Source organism: Zootermopsis nevadensis, unplaced genomic scaffold (genome assembly GCF_977971745.1).
Source record: "Zootermopsis nevadensis isolate Lab colony 2312 unplaced genomic scaffold, Znev_1.0 Znev_ptg000003l, whole genome shotgun sequence".
Taxonomy (NCBI): Eukaryota; Metazoa; Arthropoda; class Insecta; order Blattodea; family Termopsidae; genus Zootermopsis; species Zootermopsis nevadensis.
In genome coordinates, this window is record NW_028259135.1 from 1,966,909 (window position 1) to 1,978,769 (window position 11,861).

The 11,861-nt window shown below is 40.6% G+C and overlaps 1 protein-coding gene across 49 annotated transcripts in view; it reads right to left on the bottom strand.

Moving 5' to 3' along the window:
• Dscam1 (Down syndrome cell adhesion molecule 1) overlaps nucleotides 1-11,459 on the bottom strand; it is a 183,743-nt gene extending 172,284 nt beyond the window's left edge. For all 49 annotated transcript variants that reach the window (XM_087360755.1, XM_087360578.1, XM_087360570.1 and 46 more), the window contains exons 1-2: nucleotides 11,353-11,459; nucleotides 11,124-11,247 (exon numbers count right to left, since the gene is read on the bottom strand). In XM_087360755.1, the coding sequence (XP_087216881.1) occupies nucleotides 11,124-11,178 (55 nt within the window). In that variant the 5' untranslated portion in view covers nucleotides 11,179-11,247; nucleotides 11,353-11,459. The remainder of the gene's footprint in view (nucleotides 1-11,123; nucleotides 11,248-11,352) is intronic.
• Nucleotides 11,460-11,861: the final 402 nt, after the last annotated feature.

An 11,861-nucleotide genomic window follows, 5' to 3' on the forward strand; every position in this document is an offset into this window, starting at 1 on the left:
CGAGAGCGGTCTCCTGTGCTTTGTCTCTGTCTCGCGCTCGTAATTGTACTTCATACGATTGTACAGAGAGCAGACAGGAAGCGACCAGTCTCGGTCTCGTAACTCTGTCGCCTGTCTTTGTCTCGTGCTCGTAATTGTACTTCATACGATTGTACAGAGAGCAGACAGGAAGCGACCAGTCTCGGTCTCGTAACTCTGTCGCCTGTCTCTGTCGCCTGTCAATGTCTCGTGCTCGTAATTGTACTTCATACGATTGTACAGAGAGCAGACAGGAAGCGACCAGTCTCGGTCTCGTAACTCTGTCGCCTGTCTCGGTCGCTTGTCTCTGTCGCGTGCAGCCAAATTGTACCTCTAACCTCAGCAGCCTCTTTACCGCCGGGTCTAGACATTGCGGTAGAGAGACAAGATCTCTCCTCTGTTGGAAATCGAACAGCGAAGGGGGTAAGAATAACAGAAATTAACGCATTTCGAAAACATTTCAAGTACGTGCAACAGTTAAGAAGTGACGTTTATGGTATCTAATTCAAATAAATATACCAATATCCTATTACTAGTTCAACTGTTCTTCATTAAATTCGGCGTGGTCATGTCACTGTAGACACTCATTCAGTTGTCATAAAATATATAACACTATGATCATTGGGGCGTGCGAGGTTAAACTACATTAGCGTCTTTTGGTGCAGAAACTGCTAATTTTCTTTGCCAATAAGTTTATTTAAAAAAAAATGTTTAAATTCTTATTAGGACAATTTCATTTACGTAACTGTAGTCTGGGTACGAACCGCAGACGGTGCCCTGCCCCGATGTGAACAGAAGGCTTCTCGAACGAAAGTCTGAAGCGCTTGGAGGCCGTCCGTTCCTTACGTCTCCTGCGCCCAGCTTCTAAACTCACGACCGCGCAATTCTGCATCCCCCAGCGCTGATTCCGACTCGACTCCAAAGCTACTACGTCTTCGCCGAAAAACATTAACCTGTGTTCAAGACACCCAAGATTGTCGGCTAGTTCGATCTCGCAGTCACCGAAATTAAACGATTTATTTCACTTGGTAGTAAGCTATTCAAAGCGCTGATGAGAATCGCTTCTGAAAATGTTTTATTACACAACTACTAACACATGCAGTTGAAGTATCATCGTTAAATAACATGAGACTCAATACTTATCTGCAACAGATGAACATAGCCAATGAGAAACAAAGAAACAAGCAATTTGGAGAGAGAAAAGAATGGCATCCTTTTCAACACTTGTTAATAAATGATTTTAAAAATAACCCCATCGGAACAGAGTCCTTCAAAAGGTGAAAATTCTCTCGCTAGTCCGGAAATTCGCCACCTTTTACGGAACACTAAAGTTCATTGCTGTGTTCACAGGAACCGCCACCGGTCCCCTGTCTTCAGCGAATACTCTCAACACGCTCACACCCTCTTTCCCTCACTCGCCTTAAAACTTTTCTCATGTCAACCCCCTTAGATCAAAATATTAATAATTTTCAAAAATACTTTAACAATTAAATTCCATATACGCTACACATTTATACGCACGTTGTAATCTATTCATTTTAATTAGGCGTCCAGACAGTAACAACTGCGGATGCTTGTAGTGAATCTTCTACTTTCATGTAAAAGAATCCAAGAATAAGGGAAAAGGTCGACATGTTTGGAACAGGACGTTCTTCTGGCGCACATCCAGAACCACAAAGAGGGGCAAGGTCCTATAGCTCAGACACAGGAAGGGAACAGAGAACAGAGAGAGAAGAGACTCTCTAGCTCTCCCATGACGTCACTAGTCACCACCCACGCACAAGACACTGCACATTTTTGTGTCGGGGATCGGAAGGGCGGATTCCGATCCGGGGATAAGGTGTCCGGGAACTTCTGATGCCAAGAAAGCGTCTATTTATCACAACTGATGGAAATGATAACAGATTTCTTTTGTCAACAAAGACTAGCAAACAAATAGAAACGAAACTTCAGCATATTTCTCCGAAATGTTGGCATCTACAGACGAGTCTACACGGGGCAGAAACCCAGGAGGACGTCATCATCAAGGACAACTTTACGTGATAATGTATTATTATTTATTATTATTTAGTGTTCTGTCTGACGACAGGTCCATATGAACAGGATCCTTCCATCCTTTTCTCTTCTCGGACTGGGACCTGTTCATATACGTTCTTGGCAGATGATCCTGAAGTGGTTTGCCATTGCCTTCTTCTGTGTGTGAATGGAGTAATTGTTGGGATGCCACGGAGGAAAACTCCGTGTTGCCTAGACCACGGCCTTGCCCAACACAAGTTATAAATTCGAACCCGAGACCCCAGGATTACAAGGCCAGCGTTCTAACAGCTAGACCACCGTTACAAGGTAACAAGGTGGGAATAAAAGATCGAGTTTTTGTGTCGAGTGGGAATGCGGACCACAAGGCAGCTGCAGACCGAGCGGACGCCAGGTGTGTGCACCAAACACCTTCCCAAACGCACCAAAACTGTTCATCAGTCTCATAGAAAATGTAGCAGCCTGCACATTCGTACGTCCGTTCCCTCAGAAATAATATGCATTAAACATTTTCAGTTTCTATCAGATGCGCCGGCGATAAGATTAATCTGAGAAGCATAGCAAATTAATTAGTATTATTATTATTACCAATGAAAACGGTTGGGATCCATCCCGGGACTTTCCACCAAATCAAAGTTCATAATTCAATTCTTTATTACAATGAATGACAACAAATCACCTAAAGATGGGAGCAGAGTCACCTCCCGTAACGTCGTGTACAAAATTTATCACGCGATGGACAATGTCCAAATGTTTCTGTACGCGTTAATACGTTTACAAATCTGATTTCGTCAATACTGAAATTAGCTTGGGTTGTCCAGTCAAAACGGAATGTATAGTTAGATGGGAGTTGTGCTTCAATAATGTATGGCGGTATTGTACCTCATACCACACGGAAACCTTCACAACTTTCAACAAACGCTTCCTATAAATAGCTCATTACTATTATAATTCTTTCCTTGGGCGAAACTTTGTAAACTATAACACATATTCGAAGAAACAAAAATATTCACACGTTTTCTGCACAAATTGTGTTTGTCGGAGGTCCAGGCCGTTAGTCTTCATGATTCTGTTCCGAAAATACCGAATGGATTTCGGTTAAATTTGGTAGAGGAGCTTTGAAGCAAGTCATTTGGCGAATTGCATTTTGCCATGTGCAAGAGACGTGTACTGCTCTCAACTGATGTTCATTCTAGACTCATAAAATAATCGCAAATAGTATAATTACCGCTAATCTTGACGTTAAATTCCGAAGCAAAGATGATTAATTAATCCCCAAAACGCTGTCGGTAAATCCCGAATTTTAGTCAGACTCGTCACCGCTTTATAACACAGTCGGTGATTAACGAAATGTCTCCTCTTATGGCCTGACCACATAATCATCAGCAAATGACGGCGACCTTGCGCTGTGCGCCAATGCGTTCCTGGAAGTCACTCCCCAAGACGGATAATAACTGAAACAGCAGGCGAAATATCTACTATGGTGTGGTGTGCCATGGCAGCGACACCAACAGCGATGCCATGGCGTCCAGCTGCCAGAAAAAGACGCCAGACAAGCTGCCAGCTTTCGACGCCAGTCGAGAGAACAGATGGATCAACGTTATGAGATCACGAAATGAAGGGCTATATTAGCAAGGAGAAATGTCCACTTTTATCACTTTTGAGAAAATGAGATTTACCTTTATCCAAAACTACATACCTGGAGTGAATTTCAATTCTGTAACAAAGAAATAAGTAAGAAAAATTCTCCATACACACACTTTGCACGTCCATACCATTATTGAATTTGAAATATTTCAGTTCTTGCAGATCACATGTAATATTACATGAACAAACTTTATTTAATAAAACATTATAAAAGCAGGTTTCTTCTTAATTCACGTTATTTGTGATATATAGATAGATATATAGATTTCTAAACAAAAAAACTTAAAAATCAAGTTGCCATATTGGAAAGCGGCCCCACAAATAAAGCCATAGAAACACTTCTTAGCTAATTCTTTCTTTTCTACTGTAAATAAATCTCCTCCTCCAAATATTTCCACAAGTTCTACCCAGTTTCTTTTTTTCAAGTCCCGGTTTGCGTATTCAATAGCAGATGAATCCCTTAGTGATGGTCGGGACTGAATTTCAATTATCAATCTTTCGGTGTCGAAATTATCCACGTTTGGAAGAAACAGAAATACACACAAGCACATTCACGCACGGACGTCAATGGACTAGCCAGACTGTCATGTGATGTTGATTTGGCCTTGGCAGCGATGCCAGTAGCATTTGAACTTGGCAGCGATGCCAAGTTGGAAGCGCTGCCAGACGGATGCCAGGTGCGTTATAAGACTACTAAATTAATGCATTGAGTTTGGCCGAGATGCTGGCAGCTGCGCCATGGCCTCCCGTTGGCATCCTAGTTCGATACCGCCCTTAAACAGAACTGTACATCCTAAACGACGGCGATGCCATCAACGTGTCACGACTCGACTCGCTGGTTGAAAGAAGACATCGTCCAGTTTGTAGCCTTGTAATTATAAAGACTGCGTTATCCCAAAAGAGCCCAGTAAAACCAGAGACGTTCGGCAAGAGAAAAGTTATAAAATCCCGCACGTGGATTACATCCTGGTTGCCGTGAGGTCGAACTAGACGACGGTCATCGTTGGCACAAAACACGTGGACTGTGGATAACTGGCATTTGTGTTGTGTGCGTTGGCACGTGGAGAGAGACAGGTAGTAGTATCTTGGGATGGACTGGCGAGTGACTGCTGCCGGATAGTTCTATACCATCTATAAATCTTTTGGGGAGAAACGGAAGACATAGAGCTGTAGGTACATACCTCATCTATCGGGGGTTCGAAAATGAACCCTCCTGCTAAGTTAAAATGTATTTAATTAATTAATCTTTGTCCGTCTAATCACAATTTAAAATTTAAAATTAAGATAATTAAAATACCATGTGATGCTCCTTATCGAAACATTCGATTTACATTTTGGAACATCACTTTTCTCACTACATGTTTCGGTTCTTAGATGAACCATCTTCAGGTGTGTAAAAATTACAATTAGAACCTGGAAGTGAACATCACTAATAACTTATAAAACTTACAAAAAAGTTTCATATAAGAAATTATGATTAAGTTTTAAGTTTATATAATTGTAATTTTTACACACCTGAAGATGGTTCATCTAAGAACCGAAACATGTAGTGAGAAAAGTGATGTTCCAAAATGTAAATCGAATGTTTCGATAAGGATCATCACATGGTATTTTAATTATCTTAATTTTAAAATTTTAAATTGTGATTAGACGGACAAAGATTAATTAATTAAATATATATTTTCAAAATATGACGCAACTCTATCATCTTAAAATGTATTATTAAGATCGGAAACCACATTATCAGCAGAAATGAAGTCACCACAAGCTCGTAATTTCCGTCGGGGCTTCACCTTCAGTGTCTTCGTCACCGATGACGAAGACCCGACAAGCTTTTAATACTCGACTTCCGGTCATCTCGGAGGCCAGTGGGGGAGTGAAGAACGTAGGATGTCACCAGAGCAACATAATGACCATTATTTTATTCTGTTCAGCAGAGTCCATGGAAGTGCTGAATTCTGTACCACTCTGTCGACAATCTTGATTAGGTTCCTTCGCAGAAAAGCTCGAACGTTTCTAGTTTGCGATTCGTAAGGTGTGTGAGTCATTTTGGAAATCATGTTCTTGGAATCAAGAGGCAGGCTGGCGTATTCATTACTTCAGTACCACTACAGATACAAATAATTCATCTGTCCAGCCTCCATTTTCTTTAGATTTCCTTGGCATTTGTTTAATATGAGCCGGGATAACTCAGTCAGAACCAAATAATCTATTGGACAGGATGCAGGGTGGGCAGACGCCAGAGGAAAAATTCTTTCCCCTCGTCGGGGATCGAACCCCAGTCCGTAGCCAGTCACTAGACCGACTGAGCCATTGCACAGTGTGAAATGTTTCAGTTACAGACGCTGTTCTGGGAAAATGTATAAGAACGCGTAGAGCTTCATCTCAATCGCTTCGTGATGGATTAGAGTTGGGCGGGTCCAGTCCGCAGTGCGCCCGTCCGCGCCACAAGTTCGACGCGCAGACCAGGAATAGCAGCCCCCCAGAGTTCGCTGACCTCACTTGAAGAAAATATCGGCCGCTGTGACAGATTTTGCTACTAAGGTCGAGTCGAAGCCTATTTTAAGAAGTGAATTCGCCGCAACAGAAAATTCACGTAATCTAATTAATCGCCCTGATGATGGAGGCAGTATGACCTCTGAAACGTTGGTAAACATCGACCAGACTACACAGCGCAAGAACCCAGAAGACAGAAATCTTCATACTTATCGCCCTGATGACGGAGGCAGTATGACCTCTGAAACGTTGGTTAACATCGACCAGACTACACAGCGCAATAACCCAGAAGACAGAAATCTTCATACTTATCGCCCTGATGACGGAGGCAGTATGACCTCTGAAACGTTGGTTAACATCGACCAGACTACACAGCGCAACAACCCAGAAGACGGAAATCTTCAATCTAATTAACGCTTTTCTAAATTGGTTCCACGGAAACTGAAGACAATCCTTCCCAGATGCGTCAGTACTGCAAGTGACAAGTGTAAACCTTCGATCTCCAAACGAGAAAATGCACTGTTTGGTTGTTTTCGTTCAATTTTTTATTAAATTAAAAATTAAATTATTTGTTTATTCCGTCAAATCACAATGTATTTAAAATAAGATAATTAAAATCATTAAAATATCATTCTGTGTTCCATATCGAATAATCGATTCCAATTGTAAATCGATTATTCGATATGGAACACAGAATGATATTTTAATTATTTTAATTATCTTATTTTAAATACATTGTGATTTGACGGAATAACCAAATAATTTAATTTTTAATTTAATAAATCACAATATGACGCAACTACACTATCTTACAATTTTTTATTACTATGTTCGTTTTTAGGGAATTCTCATTCCTTGACAGAAGGAAGATAACACGATCACAACCCCGGAAAACTGCCCTGGAGTCGATTCCGGCGAAGGCGGATTCTGCAGCCCGGAAACTAAAACTGATAGGAGAACGGAGACAAGACCAAAAATTTCATCAAAAAGTAGATTACAAAAACAAACGCTAGAAAATGTCTTGGGTTTTGAGTTCCGGTGATTATTTTGGGTTTGGTGGTAAATTTTCCCTACGATATTCAACGATAGATATCGAATTATCAGGTCTACCGAAAGCTCTTATGCAATAAAGATTCGCAAAAAAAAGAATATAAGCAATGTTCCATACACAGTTCGAAAATCAGAGAGACAGCAACTTAACTTTCTTGCTGAAACATTACGCGGTGAAGATGCGGGTGACCTCACAGCTATAAGAAAACATCTGCCACTCGTTTTCCGCAGCTGCTGGTGGACAGACCAACCAACACTCTTTCTTACAGCCACACAAATAGGTCTGAGGATATAAAAAAAGGCCTTCAGCGGGTTCTTGTGTTCAAAGTCAGTAACTACCCGAGTACTGCGTAATTTAATATTTAATTATTTTGTAACTAACCAAGGGCATTCCATTCACACACAGAAGAAGGCAATGGCAAACCACTTCTGGATCATCTGCCAAGAACGTATATGAACAGGTCCAAGTCCGAGAAGAGAAAAGGATGGAAGGATCCAGTTCATATGGACCTGTCGTCAGACAGAACACTAAATAATAATAAAAAGACTACATACTAAAGCAAAATATTATCACGATAATGTACAAACTAATAACTCAAGTTCGACCTGGCAACCTTGTAAGTCCTCTTACCGGGCAGCAATGTGTGAAACAGTCCAAAGCGAACACAGCGTTGCCACGCAGTACGAAGTTAGTATTCCAAACCCCAAGTTCAAAATTAAATTCTCTAGAATGGCCGGATAATATCCCCCCCCCCCCCCAAACAACAAATGCAAACACGCCGGAAACGTGAAAGTACGAGCTGAAGTCTCACGCTTCAACTTCTCCCAGGTAGTCACATGTCTACACGAAATGAAAGGGCGGGGACTGGCACCCGAAGCCTTGCGTGGCCTTGGGAAGTGTCCAGTCGGGAGCGGTGTCGTGTCTACCATCGCACATGGGCGGTCTTATAGAAAATTCGAAAACCCACCTTCCAAATTCGTCTTGTACGTCAGTCCGCTAGAAGCAACACCCCAACGAGACGGTTGATAAACTTTTACGTATATTTATAGCACGACAACTTTTCATGAAAACTTTTAATACACGGAACTTGTTAGATTCATTGACTTCAATTAATTCAAAGGGTCGCTTTACGTACGGGCTAAATTAACCTTTACGTATCTTCTCAAATCAGATTAGATAAAACCTTAAATACGACGTTTCTTTTTCACGAATATCACAACAACAAATTTTTGTTCGTTTCGGTTTCCAAAACCACTTTTTGTGTCCTTAATGGGAATTGGTCATTACGGCAATAATCCATATACGGCACTTCTATCGTGAAGGTGGACGGACGAATCGGGTGTGAATTTCTATACAAATAATATAGAGAAAATCATATCGTATAAAATCTTCTTGATACACTTGGGGCGAATTAATCGAAATGCGTGCTGATCAACAACAGACTATTTTAATGTTCCCAAACAATTTCTGAATGAATTTAGAGAACAGTCATCAGCATAGTACACCAGACCGGAGAAACAAGACAAATGAAACACGGCAACAATACAATAAAAATCAATCAATCTCTGAACTAAATGCGCGCGCAACATGGTCGATGTAGCGGGCCGGGCCATGCCAGGGCCTTGTGGATCGATGTGCTCCACCCCAGAAGAGAGAAACTGGCTGCCTGGCTGGCTGTAGTGATTCATACAACACTAGCAAGCATCTCTTTCATTTTTATTTTTTTATTTCTCCTGCTAACATGTGACCGTGTCCTATAAAATTAGGATTCCGTGCACGGGTCCTAAGAATTTTTTGCCTGCCATCGTTACATGATTTATTCATAACTTTGTGACTTTTTCGAAGTGTTTGTCCATGGAAACTGCATACGGGATTTTTCTCATTTCAATGCCTTGTCCCACTGCCCTAGGATAGTCCAATTATAAGCTTAAATTTTCCCGTCTTTCAGTAGCCATGTATTGAAAACAAAAAACTTATTATAGTTAATTCTTCAAATAAAAGTGGAACGGAAGATACAGTTACAGAGATTAATTTCGAAATGCATAAATTTTAAAAATGGTAGCTTTGGAACCTGTACTCTTCGTCTAATAATGCTACGAGTGATTAAGTAAAAAAAAACAATGAGACAGACAAGTTGCAAGGATGGGGGGAAATGAAAAATGCATGTTAAAGTTTGGCAGGGAAGAAGACATTATACTTGACAGACTTAAAAACGAAAACATGGCTTTCATGTTTCATAATGCAAAACAGTGTTTGAAGACGCGAACTAAACACAGTACGATGTCAGATTCTCGACGAAAACAAAACAGTATAGAGGATCTTCGGTTGTTAAAATCTGTTTGAACGCCATCACTTTGTGAAGATGTGAAACGGGCCGGGTTGTTCAGGACTACATCCGATGGCAAAGGCCTTGGCGTTGGCAGCGGTGAATCTTCAGTAACTAGCATCAGACCATTTCGCAATCACAATGGCGTACCGATGTCTTGAAATAACGACCGGCAACTAAGTAATCCTATCGAATGTCGCCGCTGAATGGTTAGCAACGCTTACTTACGTATTCAGGAGGGACCGGGCACGATTCTCGGCCGGGAGGATTGGCTATCCTGACTGATGATGGTTTTCGTGGATTTCCTCAGACACTCGCTTCCTTAACACTTACGTCCTTTCTAATTCATTCACGACCGCCATTTTATGTTCATACCATCACACAGCATAACTAGAAATAGCTGTTTCTTGTTAAATACTTAACACTTTTTAAAAAGTTTCAAACAAAGACACCCACGTCTTATACCATGTACCGTTTTTATGTATGTTGATTCAGCCCCGTTGTGTTTTCCCTTTATTAAATTCCTAAAGAACATTTAAAGCATTAATGTGAACTAAACTGGCCAAACTTATTCTGAGTAACACGGTCCAATATGTTGTAGCGCGATGAGGCCTACAATTTAACCGATAAGCAAAGAAACCGAATAGCTGCTGGCCTATGCCACGTTTATTGAAATTACTTTTGTTTTTAATTTCTATTATAATTAGTATCATTATTAACGTCGTTATCACTAAATGAAGATGAGATGTTCGAAATCACTAAAGCTAGCACGCCAGGATTTTCCAAAATGATATATCGTCATTCCTACACAAAACACTCCATTCACAACACCGCAACCCTTTAAAAAAACTACACAAGTCCTTCGACTGCCGAGGTGCGAAATGTCGCACCTGACAATATACAGCCGCTTTCACGGCATAATCACGAAGGAAAGTGTTAGCCTACCTTATCACCAAATTTCAAACAAAGCGCGCAATTCTTACGTTTCCACAGTTCTAACGTCGCACTTGCTACGCACACAACAGACTGTCTAGCAAGTTAACAATGTAAATTACTTCACTTATCTCGTTTTCAAACTCACAAGCTTGAGAAGGGACTGTTCTTGAAATTTCAAACGTAAATAAATGCGCGGTACATGCATAAGCGGCTCTTATGATACACCGCTGTATCGTAAGCGTTATTCATACACAATGATAAACCCATGGTTTTAAGATGCCCACGTTGCACATTAAGAGATAATGCATACAATGGGGTGGTTGCCGTAGAATGTAAATTAATTACGAGTAGGAAGGGAGCATGTCAGCATTTACTACGGTCTGCGGAAAAGAATGCCCAAATAGCAACAATATGGTACAAAGCAAGGGCCTTCGGAATGAGATACGGCGTGAACAATTTTTCAGGAATCAAATCTTGATGCAACCAGAAAAGTACAGAGTGATTCGGTGTATTATTACATTACACCGATATGATTATAAACAAAGGCTGCACGTGTTATCGAAACCGGCGTTACTACTTGTTCATTGAATACGTTGAAATTACCGAGTTACTCACCCAGCGAACAGAGTAGCAGAAGTGCAGACCCGCACCAAAGCACTGATATATTCATGCTGATTTCAGGCCGGGACTTGCGTCTTCATAAACACTGCACGAAACTTCAACAACAAATTTAGCACCACTGCAAGAACACAAAGAATACGTTCGTTCTTATCAACGCCACAATAAAAGCACTCTTAGTCAAGAAAACATAAATCATCAATTTTAACACAGTTTCTCTACACACCTATGTATTTTGCAACAAGAAAGAGAAACTGTCAGATCAACAACACACCACTACCTTACGGTCTTCCACCATAAGAACGAATGTGGGACCTCGTAAACGCGCAGGCTTTCTGACCAGATCTTGGATCGGACGCGAGTTTACGTCTGACCATGTTCGCCAACCCAACAGAGTATGACACTATTACTAAATGTGTACATATATTTCTGAATATGCCTAATTCTTCATTCATCACTGGAGTATTTTAGTTTCCATATAGATTTTTAAATGTCCAGATTGTTAATGAAAGAACAAATTATTATTTTACTTCGTCCATATGTGCCCATTTCACATAAATGTACAATTTAATACTACAGTTTATAAAAAATATCTTCTATCATGTAAAGCCTATTTTAACGGGGGTCATGGAAAGGAGGAAATGCTTACCATTTCTTTTTCACTAAGCAAATCTAACAGAAATAAATATCACTGCCATATAAAATGCAGCTATAGAACCCCATAATTATCACAAC